The 26327-nt window shown below is 34.4% G+C and overlaps 1 protein-coding gene across 1 annotated transcript in view; it reads right to left on the minus strand.

Moving 5' to 3' along the window:
* ctnna2 (catenin (cadherin-associated protein), alpha 2) overlaps nucleotides 1–26327 on the minus strand; it is a 287097-nt gene that overhangs the window by 76054 nt on the left and 184716 nt on the right. The window contains exon 9 of the mRNA XM_055040841.1: nucleotides 14037–14189. Within this exon, the coding sequence (XP_054896816.1) occupies nucleotides 14037–14189 (153 nt within the window). The remainder of the gene's footprint in view (nucleotides 1–14036; nucleotides 14190–26327) is intronic.

The raw sequence follows: 26327 nt of genomic DNA on the forward strand, positions 1-26327 counted from the left end.
TAAAAGGATCTGTATATTACTGTACAATTTGAAATGGACTAAGGTGCACCTAAGTGGATCAACTTGGATTCTACATAGGTTGACATGAAATGAAATGGTTTTGGCTGGTACTACATACACAAACTAAGGTGAATCATATTGAAAACATAATCTGCTAGGAGATCTCACCTGAATCCTACTTACTAAAGTTTTAAGGACATCTGCCAATCCCAGTGTCCTCACATTTTACATAGCACAGGCAGAATAAAAGAAAAAAAGCCTCGCTGTGCAAACTCAGCATGGTACCAAGAATAAGGAAAAACATACTTAACCTTAAAGAAGCCCCTCCCAAACTGTGGCCTTTAAAAATCTTTAAACGTCTTTTCAATCATCTAATAATAAAGATCCCAATTAGCTATAGTGGTCCTTGCTTAACCAGTGTCTTTTTTTGGTGCCAAAATTCTCTCCCTTCCTAAAGCCATAATTCAAATATGACAAGAAACAATCACACTCTGTTTTCTTCTAATTATTAAAGAGATGTCGGTTTATGTAACTCTAACCTTTATTAATCAACTATACCATGTTCCAAATTATTATGCATTTGATATTTTCTCAGATTTCTTTAAATTGTCAATGTAAATGATGGTCAATATAATTTTCAAGTCATGAACTATTCCAGTATAAATCAAATTTTACTTTAAAATTAACAAAGTTCCCGATGAAATTCACTGTTCCAGATTATTATGCGCAAAAGATTTTCTAAACATTTAATGGATTCTAAAGAACTGCAAACAGTCATTATTTGAATGTGCAGCATTAAGTGGTGACATGCACTAAAATCAAAAGTTATTTCAATCAAAAACATCTTAACAGACAGAGTTACATGTTAACATAGGACTCCTTCTTTGATATCACCTGCACAATTATTGCATCCATTAAACTCGTTTGTGGAAAGTTTCTACTTGAATTTCTTTGCAGGATATCAGAATACCTTCCCAGAGCAAAGGTTCTCAATAGGGTTGAGGTCAGAAGAGAATGGTGACCACCCCATGAGTTTCTCCCCTTTTATGCCCATAGCAGCAAATGTCACAATGGTATTCCTTGCAGCATGAGATGGTGCATTATCATGCTATGAAATTTTGCTACGGAAATACGGCTCTTCTTTTTGAACCATCAAAGAAAGTGATCAGTCAGAAAGTCCATATACTTTGCTGAGGTCATTTTCACACCTTCGGGGACTCTGAAGCTCTCTCCCCATGATTTCAGCCCAAAAATGACTTCACCTCCTTGCTGACGTCACAGCTGTGTTGTGGTGTCCATCCACCACCAATCCACTACTGCGTCCATCTGGACCATCTAGGGTTGCACAGTAGTCATAAGTGAACAATTCTGTTTGAAAATTAATCTTCACGTACAGCTGGGCCCACTGCAACCATTTCTGCTTGTGAACACTGGTTGGGGGAGTCGAATAGTAGACTCTGGAGGATCCTCCACCTTGAGGTTCCAGAGGCACCAGAAGTTTCAAATAACTGTTTGCTACTTTGTAAGGGCATTTTAACAGATGCTCTCTTAATCTTAAGTCTAACAGAAACCTTCCTCATTATGCCTTTATCTGTACAAACCCATCTTTGTTCTAAATCAGCCACAAATCTCTTTACAGTACGATAACACTTCAGTTTTTGTTAAATATCTAATGTTTTCATACCTTGTCATACGACATTACACTATCTGATGATTTTCGTCAGCGATTCTTTCTTTCCCATTTTGCTTGAAACCTGTGGCCTGCTTAATAACATGGAACATCCTTCTTAAGTAGATTTCCTTTTATTGAGCTCACCAGACAAACGAATCAACCCGGCTCTTTGAAATTAATTATAGTGATCCAAAGAGCCCTGACACACAATACCATCTATAAATTTAATAGCACAACAAATATTTTTCATCTTTATAACACTTAAATCCAACATAATAATTTGGAACAAGGTGTAAACAAAGTGATCAGACTTCACTAAATCTTTTTACTACTGTTTAAAAGCTTTTGTCCTTGCTTCACCAACAAAAATTGGGAAATCTGCAAGTGGTGGTTCTTTAAAAGCTATTGGGTGACACCCCAACTAAATATAATTCATATAGGCAAAGTTATAACATGTGAAATACACATCATGAAGTTATTTTGAATAATTACATTGTCTTAAATCTCTTCCCAGTAGAGAATGCCAGCAACATTTGGGATTTTCTCCTAAAATGTTTTCTGGACCAATACTCACAAGACTTATAAGCTCTAAATTTTTATTAATACAATGACTGGTATTCTTCAGCATTTACAGTGGTAAAAATCCATAGGTCTAATGTGGAGAGATAATTTATTACTTGGAATGAGAATTGATGGCTTTTCTTCTGCTCCAACAAGTTATTTTTTTATATCTTTTTCTCATTTATCCAAAATGAAGGCTTCGGTTTTTCCAAATGGATCCCTCTCATATGCACACACTTCAGGGTTGTGCATGGAAAATTACCAAATGAAATGTAATTAATTAGGGTAATTTCCAACAGATTTAACTTCAATGGGACATAAAATCTTACAATAAAGCTTTCTGATTGATTAAAAAAAAAAAAAAAATCTGCCAATTTAGGTCTGAGTGCCCTAGAGGAGCACAATTCAGTCATTGCCTTGGAAAGTAATAAACCTGTGTGGGCTATAATCTGGTGTCTTCACCTGCTCATGTTAGGACCTCTTTGAACACAAAGACAGTCGCTCTGCATGAAGCTTTGCAAGCCTGTGCTAATGCTGCGTAAACATTACTGCTGCTGTTTGCCACTGGTTTAGCACATGTTAATATTACATGAGACAGAAGGGCCCTTTGATGATGTAAGTGAACACTCAAACTAGGGCTTTCCACCTCAGGGAAGGCGAGATGAGGCTGTGGAGCAGCTCCTTTGAGACTTTTTTTTCACTTTTGCATTTGAAATCCAACTTGGTGAAAGATAAGCTGTTTATTTTTCATCTTATGCAGAGTAGGACTGTTTTGGTGTCAGACCCCCCACCCACCCCACCCTGTCCTCCAAACTAACAGGTTCTCATAATTAAATGCATGAAGTGGACATTAATTGCTTGCAATTGAGAAGACTGTTGAAAAACAAATCTTGTGCCCATAAAGGGCACATAAAGAGCACATTTTTTTTTGTTTTTTGTTTTTAATGATGACAACAGAAACATCTACAGAAGAATCTACTCAACTGTCAAAAATCAGCTCTGAGGACTCATATCACCCTGCATTTTTCAGAAGTGAGCTGACCTACTGTTGTTGAACCTGATCCTGACCTACTGCAGCAACTCCAGATCATTGTACTGCTTCCATTGGTTAGTATAGTAGACATTGGCATGATGGGTGCATCACTTAATCTGGCTCTCTTCTTATCTTGATATGCCCATCATGCTGGACGCATAAGAAAGTCAGGTCCTGTGTCTTTCTTACATCACCTTACAGTCGAAGCTTTTGCTCCCTTGCAAATTGTAGCCATTTCTTCCTGTTAGCCTCTCTAATTAGAGGTTTTCTTATAGGCAGTGTATTGTCATGGCAAAGATTATCGCCATCTACTGGTATTTCAGTGGTTTGTTAGAAATTTTCCTTATCATCCAGAAGAAACTTTTTTTTTGTTTTTAGAAATCAAAAATTAAATGCACACAGCATAATGCTGAAGTGATACCAGTGTATTTGAGGCCTAATTATTATCTGTTTCTAAAATACCCAATGTTTGTTGTTGCTGTACATGGAAGACCAGATATCTAATGTAGTTATAATTAATTAAACAAAGGCATTTAATTTATATATCATTGTTTCTCAATATTTCAGCATCAAACTAATACTACTTCTAGAATCTCAGTTTTACAAGGATGTAAAACTAATTTCTCTTCCTATGGCTCACCACTCTATAAGGTCTTTTCTTTCTTTGACTTTGACCAGACATCAGATTTTATACAAGAGTAATCATGGTGATGCACACAGCAGTAAAAAAAAAAAATCTTGCATGCACTCAATGCACACAATTATCAATAAAGCAGAGTAAAGATGAGCAGTTGAGAGAATGAGGGTATCGGTTTCAGGAGAGAGAACAGACTCTTGATGAGCCATTAACCTGCTGTTGGTAGGGTAAGATGGCTGTGGGACATGGTTTAATTGACCCTTTTTATAAAGAAGTTGTTGAATTCATAAGTCACAGAAAAAGAGTTATAACCCAGGTTTTGACATATTACCAATGCTGATGGTGAGGAAGTTGAGCAAGAAATTAGAAAATAATTCAATATACTCAATCTATAAGAGAATCACTGCTACAATTTGAGACAATCTATAAAACTAATAATATTGATCTTGGCATACGTCTTTGGCAGGAATGCTTCAATTTCAGAAAATCATTTGAAATCCTGCCAAAAACCCTTACCTGCTTTTATAAGAAAATAAAGAAACAAAGAGAAAAACTGCAATTGAGAGTGGAGGTCTCAAAAGTGGGCTAAATGATTTCTCCTGTTAATGTGCATTTTGCCAGAGAGTGATTTCATTTTTCTGTTTTCAGGCTGGACATTCTCAGAATTGATTTTGATCTTTCTCTTCAAAAATATCAACAACCACAAAGAGTCAATTTTTATTCTGGAATAAGCTGCTCAAAAGTCCCATGTGGTCTCCTCACCATCAATTACGGTGATTTGATGGTTAATGGAATTTAATAGACAAAGGTAGGCCACTGAAGCTCTGCTAACGTGTAGATAAAATTGTACATCTCCTCTTTTTACACGTGTATCTTGGGCTTCTATGGTATTGCAACCTTGTATGCAGAAATTAAATAAGGTACTTAAATAATCCTTTTCACTATTCTCCTGCTGACTTTGCCTTTGTATTTTGGTCCTCACCAACACTAGAACATGACACTGTGGTACTACGATTAAAATTAATCTCAACTATAGAGCTGTTATTCAATGTTACCTGTTTTTGGAGCAGAAAACAAGAATAGACAATGTGAGGTGATATATGACTTGTTTTATCCTGCGATAAAACAACATTACAATGTTGTCGAATGTATTGGTCTTTCAACCAATATTTTTGCACCATGTTATATTGTGGCAGAATTAGAAAAGTGACTTTCTTAGATATATTTACACTTATTTTACTTTTGGAAAAAAAGAGTAAAACACTTAGCTTTGTGTCATATGACTAAGACAAAAATAATAGATTATCAAAAAATTCCACTACACTGCTTTGTTTAGGTTTTCCTGAAAAGAAAAAATAAATGACTAAAAGAGAAAAAGGTGAATGATGCAGATGTAGAAATACATTATAGGACATCTAAAGTGATATGACTAAGCCCCACTGGGCACATGACTAAATTAAGGATTTATGCTGAGCTATATATCATATTACTAAAGGAGGTCTTTCTTTAAGACCTCCTTTAGTAATGGAACCATGAACCATGATGCTATGCCAAGTCTTACTCCTCTGTTGCTTTCTCTTTTGTCACACTTAATCTCATGTAATCCACTTAGTGTCATAAGTGGAAAACATGACAGGAATACCACCACTCTGTGTCATAGCGCCCTCGCAAAAGCCACAGCAGCTCTTAGTGGGAATGTTGAGGTTGTTGTGTCAGGGAAAAAGCTTATCTTCATGGCAATTTGCTTGGGCAAGATTTTATGAAATGTGTCATACAGACATTACCACCTATTCATGTATTCTAAGACAGATATCAGATCCACGTATTGACTCCTTGTTGCCTGCAGGAGTGACCCGGGGGCAATCTTTGGTGAATACAAAGTTAATGCCAATGTAATTTCCATTTGTTTTCTGCTGTTGCTATTTTAGGAACAGTGGAGATGTAACAAAAAGACTATAAATGTCAGCCTAACAATGAAAGATTGGCTGATTCTATCTAAGGGTGTGGCAGTAATTCTTCACAGGGAAAAAGACAAATGTCCTCTCACACATGTGTTCTAAGTCATAAGTATTCTAATAAACAAAGAAAGGATGTTTCCAGAGATGTCAGCGTTATTGCAGTAGTAAAAACGAGTCAATGTTTTTGAGATTATGCAATGTCAAATGCCTGTGTTTCTTATCAAAGTGATGCTTCTCTAATAAAGCACTACTTAGCTGAAGTTAACATGTGACTTAATCAAATTAAGTAATTATTTTGTAAGTTCTTAAAATTTATATCCAGTTTCACCCAGAGTGGGGACATCTGATGAGTTCTTCTAGAATTGCCCCACAGTGTGGCGAGTATGTTCAAAACTTGCCTTATGACCAACACCCCTTGGTTACAAAAGCAATGAAGAGGTGTGCACCATGTTTGAGTTATTCCAGCTTTTTGGGCACTGGCTAAAAAAAAAAAAATGTTGACATAGATAAAGATAAGGAAACAAAACAGTGAGATTAGCCCATCTATTAAAACATTAAGAGCTAATGATGCTAAAGTTTCTCTAAAGCATGCTTGCTTATTCTGCAGAGCAAGTAGCATTTCACTGAATTTCGGTGGTATATTAAAGCAAACATTTTTTTTTTATTAGACAGAACTAGATTAAAGTTCTTGTGGTTCTACAACTAAAAAAAAAAGTTGATTATATCTGAACTGGAAAATTCTTCACAGAGTATAGATTCTTTAAATTTTACAACTTAGAAATAAGTAAGAATTCCAAAAACAATGGGATTCTTAGATCGTCAAAGATGTTGTTAAACAATTTTTTGTTCCAAAATGTATCTTTTCAACTCATGAGATGTATGTATGCACACCACATTTGTATTTATATAAAACATGCCAGGATGTAAAAGGACTTCCCTTCCCTTAGAAGAGTTCAAAACATTTCCACATTTAATTATCTGAGTGCAACTGTAAAAAATACATAATTGAAATAAGAGCAAATGTACAACACTTTCGTTAGTTTTCCTCTCTGAGAAAACACTAAGATACTGGGGCTTAGTGGCTATTCTACTAAACCCCAGAAGAGTACATTAACGACTCATACGAGATTATCCTTTGGATTTCCAGAGGGACCTTCCAGCTGATTAGGAGCTTGTTTCTGTCTGCGGCAGTATTGATCAGATTACTTTACATCAAGGCTAGCTCATGTTAGGACCACCCATACTGCACAACAGCAGGTAAGCAGTGCTCAAGGGAAATAAATCACAGACTGCCAATCGCTATGAATAGATTTTTACCAAGTGAAATTATTTCCGCATTTCTTGCATGACTTCTATGCATAATGTAAAGTAATTAATAATGACAAAAAGGGTACATGAAAAACATAATTTTACTGTTGAAAATCTAAGTGAAATATATGGATTGTTTATATTAGACACTTTTTTTCTCCTTGCATACCAGAGTGATCACCTTCCTAAATATGCAGGCAATGTATAAATTCCAGAGCTTTGTAAACATGTTCTTGATTAACTGAGGCAGCATGGTTTGCATACCTCATCAAATTTATATGTTCTGTATTAAAAAGTTGTCCAACTCTTGCTGAGTTAAAAGTCCCTGAATATGTTCAAGATGTAATCTGACAAATGCAAACTTTCTTGATGAAATCAAAGCATTATGTAAAACACCCAAGGCTTTTTTGTCATGTTTTTGTGTCATCTTCGCAGTATACGATCCAGTATAACACACGATGCAACACAGACAACTAAGAAAAATCAATAATTTGTCATCTTTCAGGCTTACGTTACTTTTTCCATGTTTCCGTTCTGAGTTCCCACAAATGTAAAAATTTAACAGAATGCAATACAACCTTTGTCATGTCATCTTTGTCAATCACTAAGGGATCCAGGCACAGAGATCTTCTTATATTGAAGCAGGTTTAATCCAAAGCAGTCGACTTACAAGAAAACAGGAACAACAGAGACCACATGATTCCAACACAGGGGAATCAGACCACATGGAGCAAAGAGACATATGAAAGAGACTGAAGTAAATAATTAAAATACAAACTCAGATGAAACCCAAAATACCAGGACCATAACAATCTCAGCTTTTTCAATAAACATCGAAACACATATCATACAATTTTTCACAAGGATGTCTCTATAAATTTTTTCTCTCATCACTTAATAGTGATGGATCTCTAATGGACTAAAATGACAGTATGCTATAACAACAAACAGCTAATGGACACCTTAGATGTCTGGCTTTCAAATGTGATGAATATGGAAGTGAAAGAGAAAAGAATCTGAAAATAAAAACAGAAATAAACAACAGAAAAATATTCAGAGATGCAGTGTAAAGTCAATGTATAGTTGGTGACTCTTCCTTTATAGTACCACCAAATTAAAGAATACAACTGAAAAATAATCTAGAGATGACCTAAATTACTCAGTTAAATTAAATACTTTCATAAATAGTCTTAACTGTATTTTCTCTGGGAATGACAGTCAAAAGTCTAATCTCCTCTTTGGTGTACAGTATACTGACCTTAATTGTCATTTTCTTCAGCATTAAAAAAAAAACAAAAAACATTTTATCTCTCTCTCTCTCTCTCTCTCTCTCTCTCTCTCTCTCTCTCTCTCTCTCTCTATATATATATATATATATATATATATATATATATTTTTTTTTTTTTTTTTTCTCAAACAACAAAGTGTCATACTCTTAAAGCATGCAGAGGTGATAAAATTGACTTCAAATAAAAAAGACAACTGGATAATCATAATCAGAACAGAGTAAAACAATGTCAAAGATGGCAGGAAAAGGGCATAAATACCATCAGAGGAATGGTCCCACTCTAAGCAGAATGCATTACACATGTGCACTTGTCCAGTCCCAAAACAAATTAAAATGCTTACGGTATAAAGTCATTGACAAAATGTTTTAGAGACATGCAAGATGTCCTCCAAATACTCATATAGAGTCGGGGTCAGAGAAAATTTTTCGCCTGACATTAGAATAGTGATGGAGCGTAACGTCCTTTTGACGTCCAAGAATCGCTGGCACAAATGTATTATGGTTGCAGTGGCAATAAAAAAGAAGCCTTGGTAACATTAAAAGATTAGACATTCATCCAATCCCCACTGCTGTGGGCAGCACTAATTTAATGATGAGCTCAGTTTCCAGTGGCAATGAAAGAGGCAGGTAAAATGATAAATGACAATTATTATTCTTCATAGGATGATGATGAACGAGACAGGAAAGCTGTGACAAAATACATCAAATACATGTATGAAGATATGCAGTTAACTGACATCAACACTGGGTTGTTGTGTTGCTTTCCAAACTCCTGTAGGAACACTTAAAGTGATTGTACTTTGCAGTGACGTACAGTGAGGTTCATAGCTGGTGAGGCACTAACTTCATCATAATCAGATTTACAAATATCGGCTCTCTGTATGTTATTGTTTATATAAAGAAATTTTGTGCATACGGGACAATGATGGAGGGCAAAAAGACAATTCTTTAACATGTCATGCATAGCTGTGCTGCCGTCATAGAATAATTCCTTTAACTCAATCAAACTTGGACATGTAGATATTATTAGATATTATTAATTGCATGCTGTGCTCCACAGAAAAGGGAGAAACCATTAAAGTACAACTCAAAACCCCTTCTTTCTAGCTCCCTGTATGAGCGCAGCTACGCGCAGGCTTCTTGCCATAGAACTGACAAAAATGCCACAAAATAAAGTCTCACATATTTATCACACAAAGAGCAGAACATTCAGTCTGTTGCATTAGTATGGTTTAAGCTTAATGTTTATTTTTTGATTATTTATATGTGATTGATGTGGTAAGAGGAGAAAACTATACATATATTTCTGTACAGCTAGCTAGCTAGCTCACTGTTACTGTCTCTTATACTGCAGTTGTGGAGTCACAATGTCTGGGATTATGAGCGCCCCCTGCCATGAGACAAGAGAACTGGCTGCCTCACCTCAAATCTGTTCTCTACTATTTCTGATCACTCCTTTGCACACATAACATGTTACACACACAGTTGGTGACACAAAACATTATACATAATATACATAAGCTAAATTATGGAAAATCAGTTCATACATTAAATGTTTATTAACTTTTTTGGCGACGTACAGACTGGAGAAACATGCTCCCAAAGAATGGCAGCCAATGCAAATAGCTGGAGGTTGCGCAATCCCAGGTGAGGCTCAGCTCACTGCTACAGCTAACAGCTCACTAGCTGCACTTCCGAACATTTAGATGGGAAAATGCAAAAAATCAGCAATTTTGAAGAAAAAAAACATCAGAATTAGTTAAGCTAAATGAAAAATAGGTACTTTATAGTAAAAAGCAATATCAATTATTTTATTATTATTTTTCCATGATGACAGGTGAGGCTGTGCCTCCCTTGACCGCATGTCTCTGGTACTTTGTTTTTCACTCATAATAACTTTGACGTAAAAATAGCCATGACAGCAAAAATCTGCATGGAATTCAGTTTAAAAAGTTAAGGATTTCTAAAAATCTTTGTCAAATCACCCAAAAGGCAGCTTGTTGACAAGTAATAAAACATTTTTAAAAAATGTATTAATACAATTTACATGAAATATTCCTGGTGTAATCACTGACAATATATCACAGGTTGAGATGACAGCACAAATTCACAAAGTTAAATGCTTTTAAAACTAAACGTATTGATTTTTTGATTGAATGTAAATGTTGATATTTGTAAATGGTGCTACTGTCTTGAAAAAGAGATTTTAGATCTCAACAAGGTTTTTTATGTGATGAAATGTAGGTTATTGTAATTATTAATTGATGAATAACCACAAAGGTGGAAGCATTATGCTGAGGAGATACTTTTCATCAGTAGGGTTAGGAAAGCTAATCAAATCTGATAGGCAGACTCTTGGAGCTATTTACATAAAAATACTGGAAGGGAATTTAAAAGAGTTGAGCCTTTGGGATGAATCTGGGGTAGGGTTGGAAATTTTAATGTTCATAGAGACTATTCATACAGTGAGAATGAGCTTGAGCTACTTTACAAATAAGCTATTTTACAGCAATAGAAGTCTACCGGCCTATCTCTCTATGTTGTGAGTAAATTTTAACCTTCAAAAGTCACAGCGTAAAGAATAAGATAAATAGACAACGTAAAAGCACTGCAAATTGGGACAGGAGTACACTAAATTCTAACAGGTATGATGAAAGATAATTCCTTGGTGTAATTGATTATGTCCCAACATCAAGCTAATGGCACCCTGATATTAGAAAGATGACTGCAGACACATCGATTGGGATGTTAATTACCGTAATAAACTAAAAGACTGCGATGGTGTCTGCTATGATCACTATATCTGTGACTGACCAAAAAATGATGACGGAATAATGATGACAGCGAAAGTGATATTGACAAACCCATGGCAAACCCATGATTTTGACAAACCCATGGCATATATATATATATATATATATATATATATATATATATATATATATATATATATATATTTTTTTTTTTTTTCCATGGTAACCTGGTTTGTAGTTTTCATGCTTATTTTGAGGCAGAGAAAAAGAGAAATCATTTCTGTATGTCTGTGATTTCTATGCTGACATGATGACTGCAAATCATCAAAGTTTGAATACATTTGGATACATTATTTTGTAGCTTTGACCTTTAATGGATAGGATATCTATAATTTATTTTTGGCAGATAAAACATATACTTACGAGGAATACAAATTGTATTGTACACAAAATACTTAAATAAATAGCTACACCAACTAATTCTTACAACCTCTTGTGAAAATAAGATCAGTCATTCATCATCAATTTATTTTTGTTTCAACAGAGTATTGTAACCCTTTAATCTTAAATCTGTTTGATATGCTCCTTTACAAGAATCCATTTTTTAAATTTCTGACAACAATTTATGAACAAGATTAGTTACAATAAATTATACAAAATCTTATTACCTGCAAGTAAATAAGATGCACAAATCAGAGTTAAGCACTTGAATAGAATTTAATTTAAAAAAAGATTTTTTTTTTCCATGGAGTAAGTAAAGCTGACTGCTTACAAGTAAAGCTGACTGCTTTGCAGTCAGCTTTACTTGTAAAAAATCAGATTAGTTTGTTGGTAACTGTCATGTCTTTGTCTTTTCAATAATTTTTTTTTGACTTATGGATTTTAACCCTAAAATCCTTTTTTGCTGAAATTTGGCATACAAATAAACTTGACTAAAATATATTGTTCAATTGTAGCAAGAATCAGAATTACTGTTTTTGACTCAGTTCAGTCTTGAAAAGGAACACAGATGTACAAATGTCATGAAAAAATAAAAAATAAAAAAAATAAAACAAAACAAACATAACTGTAACTAGAAAACCAGCAAGATCCAAATATTTCCTATTTGAGGACTTTACCTTTTGCAAATCAGTAAATTTTGTTGTTTTACCCCTATTTAGTGTTAGAACTCTCCAATAATTAAAATGTCTTAAATATCCATTTTCCTCCTATTTTTTTTTTCTTTTTTTCTATATTCATTTTCAAGAAATTGTATGGGATTCTAAAGCATAAATTATTTTGTAATAAGTTTTCAGTCTGAGATTACGCAACCGAAATAAAAAAAATAATGAAATACTAAAAATAAATAAAGTATTACCTTTGCTCCCTGAATCAGTAGAAAACAACAGTACTGTAACTTGCCTTTAATTTAGGTTTTACGCTTACAAACATTTTATTGTGAGGCTTGCCATTAAGAAGTGTTCACTTCATTACACTAAATCAACGTGTTGGAAAAACCAAAGAAAGATTTCCATCTTTTTGTGCTTTATCAGAAAACAAAGTACCTGAATGTCCTTGGGCCAAAGAGAGCTTTAACACAGTGAAATTCAAAGAACCAATTCAAATCGTAGAAATTCACGATCTCATCAGCAGACAGGCCATGATGACCAAAAGGGCAAATTGTCACTCTCTTAGTTGTCGCCGCAGGAAGCAGGAATCCTGCCATTGTGTTACAAAAGGTTGCACTGAAGATTTCAATTACCATTTTGCATCATAGCATAACATCTACATTAAAAATGAACAGAATCTGTAACCAAGTGGATGATAAAAAGATGAGTGGAAAAGGACTGCAGCATTGTTATCAGATCTTTAGTGGCAGCAATAAGTACTAATTCTGTGAAGCCTTCTACCTTTTTGTCCAGCAAGGAATCATAATTATCATAGTAGAAAACCGAGTCACTAGTTTTTGAACAATACAGTAAAATCACCCTTCCATGTCTCATTTTAGGTCACTCACTCAATCGGAATGTTACAAAATGTTTATTATTTGGGCAAAATGATTTCTTTCAAAAACAATATGACGACCTTTCTGAACTGTATTTTGTTTATTGTTAGAGTGATATATAATAATTTATAATCTTGATCAATGTGTATGATGGGTATCTGCAGAGCCACATGGCAAGATTAGCAAACGTATCAACAGGAGAAGATGACAGTAAGATGAGATATATCTTTTCATTCAGGTGAAAATTCAGTTTAATGAGTTCCCCAAAACAATAAATACAACCTTTACAGAAGAATAATTTTCCATTGGCTAATATTTATTCCATCCAAATGCAGTTCTACGTCATATTGATGTTTCATGTGACAATATTGCAATGATAATAAATTTGTCATAATGTTTTTTTTCTATATTAAATTTAAAAATGAAAACATTTTAAATGTCTTTTTCTTCTTTTTTTTTGTTCGACTACATTTGAAAAAGATGAAGAATAATCTAGCAAGCTGAATGAGACAAAAGCTGAACCAAAAAAAATATTTCTTGTTGCATTGATGAAATTCTGTTGCAAATTCTTTACAAATTTCATACGAAAGCCTTTTATATTTCCTTCAAATATCAAAAATGAGCATAAAATGATGTAAAAAATTCATTCTTATACCATGTTTCCATGATATACCATGATTTTGCAAAAGTGGAACGCTATCTTTAAAATTTTCTCATGAGACAATTTTGTGAAGTAACACATGTATGGTGAATGGGTAAGACTGAACGTTTATACTGAGAAAAACTTTTAACCAAGCTAAATGAAAAAGGTTTTGTGTCAAAAAGTTTAATTCATAACTGACCTCCACCAACTTGTTGGCATGTTCACGGAACACCTGGGCATACTCCTTGACCTCCTTTTCATTCCCACTCTTAGCCGCTTCAATGAGCACCAGAAGGGGAACATTGGTCTCCAGGAAGGAGTCTGAGATATGGTCCATCACTGCCTTCCTCAGCTACAACAAAGAGACAGAAAAGGAAACAAGAGAAAACAGTCTACATTAGTGCATTAAATTTGGATCTGAGGATGTCTTAGCTCTGTAAAGAATTTGATGTAGTAATAATGGCTAGAATGGAGGAAGAAGGAAAGTGCATTGCAGAAGGGAAGTCTGTATATGAAAAAGAACAGTTGTCAAAAGGAAGAAATGTAAAATGCTTGTAAGGTGATATTTTCCCATAAAGACTTTGTAGTGGCAGACATCGTGACTTACATTCTTTGTTTATTGAATAATTTGAAACAAACTGGCCAGGGACTGCTTGCTTTATTAGATGGTAAATGATCCTTGGTCTCAGTAGGTGGGATATCTGATGAAATGCCACAATAGCAATGCACAAACGACTGAAAAAAGGAGTTATTCATACGAGACCACCTCAAACAAAGTAAGAAAATAATTCCTACAGATGTATCACCTTATTTTCTGACTACACTCTTCAGGAGCTTACTTATACATTGCTTTATTATAAATTTAAATACTCTGATCTATAGTCTACTATTAATGCAAACATTTTAAACCTAGTAATAATTCTAATGCAGATGCTACTGCCATTGGTGATTGTAGTTACACCAGTTCATACCAGTGTGGACTCTTATTTTCAACTGCCTCTTTTTTAAAGTGGTTTACTATTTCATTATCTGATATTAAACAAAGATAATGTCCAACAAATACAAATAAAATAGAAATATACATTCAGATTTTCCTCTCCTTCCTATCTGTTTTTGTTCTCCAGTTTTCACAAGACAATATCAAGAAGGAACAAGTTTAATTAAAAGGAAGGTTAGTCGAGTTAATTGACTTTAAGGGCTTATATGCAGACATTTCTGAGACCAGATACTGAATTAAAAATTCAAGAAAGACAAAGAGAGCTCATATTTCAATAATGATCTATCTATCTCTCTCTCAATCTCTCTCTGTCTCTCTCTCAATCTCTCTCTGTCTCTCTCTCTATCTATCTATCTATCTATCTATCTATCTATCTATCTATCTATCTATCTATCTATCTATCTATCTATCTATCTATCTATCTATCTATCTATCTATCTATCTATCTATCTATCTATTTATCTATCTATCTATAAAAATGTCACAGTATCCATTACAGGTTTAAGCTCTGTTGTCATCCCACACACATCATTTGCAGAATCTGTGTTTACAGGGTCTGTGGGATTAATCATAAATGCTATAATACATATAAGCTAGTGAAAATGTGGAGAACAGCATTTTTAATATCATGCATCATCTGTCCCCCTTCTAGAAAGGACATATGTAGCTTAATATAGCTACAATTCAGAAAACCGGTGGGATTTTCCAATTTTCTTGGTATTAACTACTAAAAGCGAGGTTGACATGTTTACAAAACTAAATCCACTGCTTTTTAACATGAGCAACATGAACGGTGTTGCAGTGATAAGATGCTTTTCTCTGTGTGTTTTGCATAAATACACACATAAGCTCCTCCTTTCCTAATCCAAAGTGTAAAAAGTATAACTAATAAAAGGAGAGGAGCCTACAAGTTCTTTAATATGCAAATATCATAAGACACCATATGAATTGCCCTCTCACTGGCATCAAAACTTGGAAAATCTTACATCAGAGTTCAAAGAGAAGACATGATAGAGTAATGCCAGATTGAAGATGCTCCCAAAACAAATGTCACCTGTTATTTATGCAAACAGATGAAAACAGCAGAAGGATAAAAAGAGACAGATGTGGAAAAAAAAATGCATGAAAGACAGCACCATTGTTGTTGTTCTTTCTAGCAGTTTTCTGTTTTCAGCAGGTGCAAAGAGAACCTCCACATAATTGTTTCTAATTATCTTCAGATATCTAAGCCACAAGCTGAGGTTTTAGAAATCTCCATGGTAGAAATTGGTTATAAGAATCTCAGTTTTTGACATCTGTTTGCAAGTAGATGGAAGCGGCAAAAGTAACAGAACATTTAAGATAATTGTAAGTATGCTATGTCTAGTCAAGTGAAATGAGGGATGGGATACATGAGGCAATGTTTTAGTTACCAGTGCACCGCTAGAACGTCTTAGCATGGTCAGAAATACTTTGTCCGTTTTAAACTGTGTATCTTAAACTTTTTGAAAAAATAAGTGTGGCCCACAATTTGTAAAGAAAAAAAAAAGAAAAAGAAAAAAGGCTGCATATTGCAGATTTGTGCAAATGTTTAGGAAATAGCACATGGAGGTAGTCATTGGTAGTTCACATTAAAGAAGTGATAAAATGATACCAGTCGCTGCATAGTCATGAATACCCAAAAGTAAAACAGATTCTAATCGGGGATTTGAGTGGAGGGATGATACAGACAAGTGATTTCCCGAGTTGCAGTCTCTCCTGCAGCATCAGCATTCTAATGCCCACACACCACTCCCACAGAAATCCATCTTCAATATTTCAGATCTCACCTCCCTCAATTCTCCCCTCCCACTGTCTGTCCTCTAACACTCCCGCTGTATTTCTCTAACACTTAAAGGAAATAGAACTGGAATTCCAATATATAGCACAGGCTCTGCTCATTATAGGTTTGTGGGGAAGCTATTTGTCTCCATAGTCGAGCAGTGCCACAACAGCTCAACCTTTGCAGTTGTGCCTTTTGTGTCGTAGAAACATTTTGACAGAGAAATTTTGCAGGTGATGGGAATAAAATATGGCATAATGATCAAACAACTAACAGGAAAGTGCTTTTAAAATGCACCATTCATGTGCCATTAGATATAATGGCAAAGCTATTAACACAGTCAAAACCTTGCAATAATTTAGTCTGTAATTTACCAAAAAATAAAATAATTCCTTGTACACAGTCAAAATGGAAAATTTCAACTGTTCTGACAAGTGGATTTTCACAAAAAAAATCCACTTATCTCCATAATCTCAAAGAACATTTCCATACTCTCGAAGAACATTTTAACGTTTTATATTTTTAAAAACTCTTTTCTACTTAGACTTTACTGCCTAAACAAGCAATCCAGCTCTATAATATATATTTGAGAGAAGAATATCTTCTAGACAGACTTCCATGTGTTTTGACTTACCTTCTGTGTAGGGTGTTTAATATAGCTACATATGTCAAAACCATATGTCAACATTTACTTATGTTTTTGGTATGATAACATGTGAGTTCCAACTCAAACTCTGTATGAATGTATTGACCAAACGATATCCGTATCCGTTCAAAGCCTCGGTTCAGCTTCTATGCCTGTCTCTTAATAAACTTTTTTTTCCATATTATGAATTATGTAATTTATTTCCATTATTTAGCTCTAAAATATCATGTAGGAATAATTAAAACCAACTAAAATATTCTCTGCATTGCAAGCATATTCAGGCTGATTGAACATTTTGAAATCCTAAAATTCATTTTTGAATTCACTCAGAAGTTTAAGAGGACAGTAGAGAACAAGCAGCACCGTAAAAACCACGGAACAGCTGAAAGGTGAGAGAAAGTTGTGGGTAGTTTTACAACATGGTTAGGTTATAAAACAAGCTCTGAAAAAAGTCACAGAATACTTAAAAAAGTCACAGAACACTTAAATTTTATCTTTACATAATAAAAAAAACTTATGGCACAACTGCAAATTGGCAATGAAAGCATTGCTCAAATAAAGCAACTAGCCGATGGTGGCTATGGTGGAGCGGCAGAGATCCACATCTCAGGCAGGAGACTGGACAAGTCATGCACCCACAAATCTGACTTTTATAGGAGAAGAAAGTCATGGTCAAAAACCATAACAAGTAAAATTAAAAAAAAAAAAAAAAAAAAAAAAAAAAAAATATATATATTATATATATGTGTGTGTGTGTGTGTGTGTGTGTGTGTGTGTGTGTGTGTGTGTGTGTGTGTGGAGCACAATGATAATATAGAGGAATAATCTTTTCAAAGAAAATCAAAATTTTACTTTTTGGGGTATGTGTAAAGGAGAATCTGTGAAGGAAAACTGCACTTCACCTTGAAATACTTTTTTGTAAATACATCATTACAACATTTCACACGTGGCATTGGCATCCTAACGGGACAGTTTTATTCAGTAGTAACAAGAAACCTTGCTGAAAATTACACCAAAATTCTGAAAGAAGACTAATTGAAGGGTGCAAAAGACTTCTGGCTGGACAACGATGCTTAACATACAACCAGATCTACAATTGCAGTTTTTAGATAAAAGCATTTTTATGGTTTAAAATGACCTATTCAATGTTCAAACAGTTCTTTACCCAACTCAGAGACTGTGGTAGGGCTATATCTGTAAGACACATATATGTTCAATCTGAGTCTGAACTATAGACATATCCCAATACACTTGCTGCTGTAGCTAAGCCAGCAAAAAATAGTTGTAAAAATTACTGACTCTGGGAGATGAAATGCATACAATGTGGACATGATGCAAGTGCAATTTGAATATTTTTTTGTGTGTTTGTCACTATCACATACTAGTAAATTCCCCTATAGAGAACTTTGTGGTTGTGTCATCACAAAATATTTAAAAGATCAAAGGATATCAACACTTTTGCAAGACAATGTATGAATATCACTACAATGACATTTCTAACTATTAGTCTACACTTTGTTTTCTGATAGACTCAGAAGAGTGTTGCAAGTCTAGCGAAGATAAAGATGTATTTTGCAGTAGCATGTCAGTGGACAGATTATCTGGAAAAGAACTGTAGAGCCAATCAGCTTTCTGCAATGTTCTGTCATCATCAATTAACATGGAAAGTCTGTCTGTAATTTAGGTTGCGTCTGACTGATCAACTTATAAGTTAAAGCACACATATATGCTTTAACTTATAATTGCTGTCTACAATAAGATTCATGTTCTGAGAACATAACTTCATTTGAAATTATCATAGATAATTTGCAGATAGTCTGTTACATATAAAAAATATTTATAAACAACTAACACTGAAGAAATGTTATAGTACCACTGGTAACATTAGTACGAGATAATGTACCATCAGACAAACAATAATGTCTGGCTGCTTCTGCATTTTTCTAAAGAAATTAAGTCTCATTTAGACAAAACTTGATGAAGGAGAATATGTGCAGCTCACTGATACACATGTCCTACATGTAATCTTCAAAGATAAGATTAGCATTCATTTTCCACATTTGGCTTTCAATGGGGGAATTGTTTGTGTTTTGTAGGAACCTGCTCTCTCATGAAAGTAGAAGCCAGGAGGAGACTGTTGCCAACATCCACTATGATCAGCATGACTCGAAAACAAAGAAATGCATTTGTGCTCAAAGGATTCTAAGAAACCTAGCCTGAATTATCATGAGTACATGCATGGATTCAGACATTACAGCATTTCGACTTGTTTGGAGTTTGACCGAGCTCTTCCAAATGCAAAAAGAAAGGATCTGAGTTTGCAAGAAAACACTGTGGTGGATTTTTTGATGTTTACTGTCGCACTTCAGCTTCTGTTAGGTTTCATTTGAGATTCAGAACACTTTGCGGTAGGTACTTTGGGGTCAGCTTGGGAAAGTTTCTTATTAAAATGTCAAGAGCAATCACACTATAAGTGGCTGGACTCATGGCTGAGGGGAAGCAGCCTGTGCAAATCAAAAATTAAGTAATAGCTCTCATATATGATATTTATCAAGAAGCAAAGGACAATGTGTGAAAGGAAAAAGGCAAAGGGAACGGCAGAAAGAGGAACTGAGTGACCATAAACAGAAACAAAATATCTGGTAAAACTCATCTGAGCACCTTAATTTGAAGGGAGCATGAAAGTAAAGAGAAATCCAGTATTATTTCAACAATTTTCTAAAAGAATTTTTGAATATGGTGTAAAAAGGTTTAAAAAATTCAGTCTGTAGTAAAAAGATTAACAGGCTGACATTCCTCACCAATCTGTATCCAGATTTTAATTATTTTAAAAGTGAAATATTTCAAAAGATTTCACCTAACACAGAAAATTTAGAATGATACGTAAATAAATAAGTTATCAGTTTCATGGTAAATTGGATGTTTGGTCTACAGAAGGTATTTTGAGCACCAAAATACCTTCTGTAAGTATTGCAAGCATACCTACAGAAATGGTAGCTTTTGAAATGCTACCATTTAAAAAGAGAAACGGTAGTATTAAAATATTCAATTCATTAACCCCATTGAGTCACAGAAATTGTACCTACACTAGTTTGTCTGCTAGATTGGACTAAAAACCATCCAAAACTCATTGGGACCCAATCAGATAGCTATCATATTTTTTCTACCTTCTTACCTATCAGCTTTGAGGACAAAATGTCTACTATATGCGCCTCATTGACAATCAGTGTTGCTTCACGTTTCAGTGGTCATAACATTATGCCTAGATGGTGTGTAAACACCGGTAAATACATACAATGCAGTTGTAAGTGCTTTTAGAAAAAATGGGAACAAGTGATAATGATAGAAAGAACCGTGTGAGCAAAGAACAGCATTCTCAAGATTCATTCTCATATTTTCTAAGAGCTTAATGCCTTAATCAAAGCATCATGATTTCAAAAGAATAGGACTTTTATTCAGCAAAAAAAAAAAAAAAAAATACACATCCTACAGAAAGTAAGTTAACCTTGAGCAAAACTTTATTTGAAAGGAGGAAAAATTATTTCTACCACAAATAAGTTTCTGACAGAACAGGGCTCTCAGAGTGAGTCTATCAGTGTGGTATCCTTTGAATAAAAGCAAATAAATAATTTATGTCCTTGCAAAAATAATTTCGCTCCACAAATGTAATCTGCATAAAAGTACGCTTAAATAGGAAAATATCAAGCCGTGTAACAGTGTTGCAGCACTAACCAATGTTAAAATAGTTTACAAAAGGTTCTGTTTTGGTTATTTAAAATTACCTTCTAAACATTTTTATCAGTTGCAAAACCAATTTATTAAAAAAAGGACTGAAATAAAATATGAACGTGGGTAGATTTAGTTTGGATGAAACAGTTCCAGCTCAGAAGATTTGGGACAGCTGTTTCTCCTTAACAGCAAACCCTCAACAATTAAAAAAACAGCTGCACTAATCAACAAACTAATGGCAGAAACTGAAATGATTCCAGGATCTTTAAGCAGAAAGAGAGGAAGTGACAGAGAGACTAAAATAACATATGGGCCAGAGTTTGTGAGGCAGTTAAGCCATAGGGAATTCAGGAATCAGCCATCAGTCAGAACACAGCCCAAAGAGATCACTTGACAGATATATTCATTACAGGCAAGATGAGAGGGGGTACAACACATGGCTCATTTCAGAGCGCTTTGTTGGACTGGAGCTTGGATGAATACTAATTAAAGGCAAAAAAAAAAAAAAAAAACATTTAAATATTGTCACAAATGCTGCATAACAGGGTCCTGCTATGCATTTTCTTTCTGTTCTTCCTTGTATATCCGCATTTGGCTATCAAGTCCATAGTCAAGCCTTTTTTTTTACTTGTATAAAATATGGCATCATCTTTCTGATACCGGTATTGTTGCTTACAGGCATAATAAAACGCATCAATTTTCAATGCATGTATTTTTTTTATGGGGTTGCAGAGGGCTGTCACTGAGTTAGAGCCGGGTAACATCATGTAGTCCATTACTGAGCTTACACAGAGAAACAGAATGATGTGAGTGCACAATCCTTCCTATAGTCAATTTGGAATAACTAATTAAACTTACATGCACATCTCCAGACTGTGATAGCAAACTAAAGCACCTGGATGAAACCAATGCATTCAAATGAGGGAAGCTATATACTGAGATCTGACTGGGGTAATAACTACGAATTTAGTATATATGTAAAAGTTAAATGTTTCATGATTGTTAATAAAGTTGGCTTTGCAATTACATAATTAAAAATACAGTTAAAATAGCTTTTGGCCTCAAAAACTTATTGAGACAAATAACTTAATCTGGGAAGTTTTTCCATTTCTATGGTTGTTGGAAATGGATTGCTTTTGGAGATAATACTAAGAAATCCAGAGCTTTGCAGAAATCTAGTATTTAAGTTCCTGTAGTCAAAAACTTATAACTCAAAAGTTAAGTCTAAATGAGACCAGATCTTTGAATCTGTTTTGTAAAGCTACCTTTCCAGTTCAAAATCTTTAAAACAAATCAATATCCATTTCTTAGAAATCCCTACCTTGTCTTATTGTGTAGGTAGAGTGCTCATTCAAGTCCATATTCTTAAAAAATGTATTTATGTTTTTCATATTCGGTTACATATTTAAAAACATTATTGCCAGTTTCTTTCTGTGTGCTTATTTTTTAGCCATTAATGACAGAGATAAATTTGCACAATTGTAGTGATATAAAACCATTCAGGCTTGTTATGTTCATAAATCAGCTGAGCTGTAAAAATGCCTTGAACAACTGCCAGTTTGGAATGCTAATTTTCAAGCTTCAGTTGATGGGCTAATTAATATGTTAAAGAATGCTAGGTTTACTCATTAGCTTGCTTTGACATTTAGCATCTCTAATCTGTCACGACAGCTCACAGTCAATGCACAGTTAATGTTATGCTAAATTCTGATTGTTATTAAATGTGCTAATGGGGTTCTTTTAGGAGGAACACCCATTTCCTAAACAAGTAAAACATTTATAACAAATTATGGCCTCAGTTTTACTGAACTCAATACCTTGTGGTGTGATGAAAACAGATACCTGTTTTAGTAAATTTAAGAAATCTTATGAAAAGCAACTTTAACTTTTAGACTGTCATCTGAAGGTATTCAATTTTCCCTGAAAACGACAATAATGGTTGTGAATTATGCTTTGTAAGGATCATATAGCACAAGTTTGTTTTACCATTGCTTGGAGAACCTGTACAACATCAATATTGTTTTCATAAATCATGTCAAGATTTTAATACTGATACGCTTTGAGGACAATTAAAGGGATACACATTAGAAGAAAGAAGATGCTTTAATTTAAGAGAAATACATCAGATACTGACTACTGTTTCAAGGAAATTAAATGGGTGTGTTTTCTTTGCCACCCATCTTATGCTGCAGTCGTGTGTTACTCTTAAGCCCTTTCCTACTGCTATTATGATACACATTATACCATGGTGAGAACCATTTGGATAAAAATCACCCTCAGAGTCCGATTTTATTATACAGTTTATTATGTTTTTCTATAGCATTTTTAAACTAAAGGTAAGAGAGTGCTGTATAAAAAGAGGTGTACATTGACTGATTTTACCATTTACTATCACATGTACAAAAAAAGAAGGAAATAAAATCAGTTCTGATTGAATTTATGTTCTGGTAGCCTGATATGGTTATAAATTCCAAGCTGCTGTCTTTGTAGAGTTTGGTGTGACAAACTGTACAGTTATTATTTTTTTTAAACTTATTTTTCATAAAGGCTAATATAAAAATGTGACATTTTTAGTTCAATATTCTGTGGTTCATATTGGCCCGTGGGATAAACAAACATATTTTGATAATTTCTTTGTAAAAACTCTCTGGAGGTTATGAAACTACAGCAACACAAAGTGGATAGTGGAAATTATTGCAAAGGCTTAACTCCAGCTGTGTTGCCAACTTTCTTTCATCAAAATCAGACAGAGAAAGAGAAAGGAGGTTAGGGAAAGCAACAAGAATCTCCTGGCAGGATTCTAAACTCTTATAATTTTTTTGTATTTCTGGTTAGCTTCGTATGTCTGTATCTTTTCAATCAAAGCATGGTATGGCATAAACCTTTGGGTCAACTTTATCTCTTTGAGGTGCAAAACTTAATTTATTGATTCAATGTAATATCGGTCCATATTTGTGCGGGTGTTGGGTGTGTGCGTGTGAGTGAGTGGGTGGGTGGGTTAGAACAGCTTAAAAAATAGAGAGAACCATTCTCGAGAGTAGTGATTGTACTTTCACACTTAGGCTATCACTGCCTTCATACATTTTTAAATGCCTTCCATTTCTTCATTTGCAATTGTCTTGTCAAAATCCTTTTTTGCCCATTTCTGAAGGCAACACATGCTTTTATTTCTGAACGTTTTTTCTAAAATACTAATACATTTAATCAATTTTATTCCTTGAAATTTTTTAATCTGTTTTGTACGTATTCCTAATGGCTGTTAAAAGACTGTTAAGGCATAATGAGAGGGGACTGATGGAAATCAAGTCAGAGGAAAGCATTTGGTTTAGATGTGATCTTGTCTGGTCTTTATATTTCATGAATGGATATGGGTTGTTTTTCTGTCACTTTTGCTGTATTGTGCTTGTTGCACTTGAGAGAGCCTGTTGTGAGCCCATGAAAATTTCAGTGGGTTACTCTGTTGAGGGGCACAGTCCAAAAGTCACCTGCACAACCTGTAACTCTACACAAGAGAGCAACAAAAATACCTTGAGGAGTTTTAGTTTTAATTCATTCTTTTCAGTGTTTTCAAAAGCAAGTCAGTATCTTTATCGCATTTTGTCACGTTACAAATACAAACTCCCGTAATTATTTAAATTTTATTGAACACTTACAAAGTGCAAAATAGGAAATTAAATAATGTTATTTTCCTTTACATAAAATCCAGGACAACCAAATGTCTTCAGATTTGGTTGTAAACACCTGTGTGTAATTTAATCTCTGCCTCAGATGAGACTAAAATTAAATTGATTTTGTCTGCATCCAAAACGCTGTCTGTAGTAGAAAAGTACTGCCCCAAATCCCCATGAAATCACCATCCCAGTTTTATCAGCAGTATATATATATATATATATATATATATATATATATATATATAATATATATATATATATATATATATATATATATATATATATATATATATATATATATATATGTGTGTGTGTGTGTGTGTGTGTGTGTGTGTGAGTGTGTTAGCATGTTACAGTTCAAGTTCAGATCTATATCCACTTGAAAATATGTTTCAAGGTATGGAAACTGATGTTCATATAATTTTACAACCAATTTGACTAAAATTCAGCTAGCTTCCAAAGAAGACTGGGCAAAAATGTAAGTCTTCAGGTGTATACAGCTGATTAGAAACACAACCCAAAACTCTGCAAAAAAAGGAAAAAAAAAATGTTAACCATATGTTCTTTTCCTTCCACAAAATACAAATAAGTTTAAGGAATAACAATGCTTTTGTCTGGTCCAGTAAATGTCCTCCAGCATGTATTATTATTAATGCAAGAGTAACAACAAGAGTGCCAAGCTGGAAGTCAAAGGAGTTTAGTTAAACACTTAAGCTTTACTCTTTAAATGAAAAATACACAAGTGAAGCATGTTGAAATTAAAAGAAAATCCCTCTACATTTAAGAAATGTAAATATTGCCATTCAACCCTTTTCCCAGACATGATGGCACAGCAACATTTTCCACAAATACAGAATGAAGGCATGATCGAGCAGTACCCTTGACAGCTTCTGAATTTGTCCTGGATAACAGACAGCTTAGAACTGTCTCGTGTGTGTACACATCAGCATGAAAGAGAAAACAACATGCCGTGTCTCCAGCGGTGTTGTCACAAGCCTTGCTTGGTCTTACCTGTTCCCATTTCACAAATGTTGCCTGTCATTTGGGCTTGTTTGCAACGTGATTTCTCCTTTTGCTGAGGAGACCATGGGACGTAAATTCTCAGAACAACTGCGCTCCTCCCCTCAGGATGTGCTGGTGTCTCTACACTGACTCGCTAAACACAACACGTGTCTTGTTGACATAATTACAGTATCACAACTCAATGTAACGCCTGCATGTGCATTGTGAGTTTACCCTCTCATGTTAACTGAAAGCTTAAACACACCGCCCATTCTGTCAAGTCTACCCCTGAGTCAATAGAGCATCCTGTCAGAGTGAATACCGCCTGCCAGCCCATCAAACAGTCCCCTCCAAATACCCCAACAGCAAAGCCATTGCAGTTTTCCCACCTGGAAGGATTTCACTGTCTTCAGAGTTCCAGAGATCAAATCTTCTGGGGCGCAAATAGAGGGTGCCAAAAGTGTCACAATACAGTGACTAACCATGGCAATAAATATACATACTTAAATAAATGTGATTATATAAATGAAATTGAAAATAGACATATAAATACATTTACAGCTGCATATTTAAATGTCAAAATTGTTTTAATACACAAATTATTTATATAGCAGTATACTACACAATTATTTCAGTAGATTTTA

The sequence above is a fragment of the Poeciliopsis prolifica genome, unplaced genomic scaffold (assembly GCF_027474105.1).
Source record: "Poeciliopsis prolifica strain line A6 unplaced genomic scaffold, Auburn_PproV2 SCAFFOLD016, whole genome shotgun sequence".
Classification (NCBI taxonomy): Eukaryota; Metazoa; Chordata; class Actinopteri; order Cyprinodontiformes; family Poeciliidae; genus Poeciliopsis; species Poeciliopsis prolifica.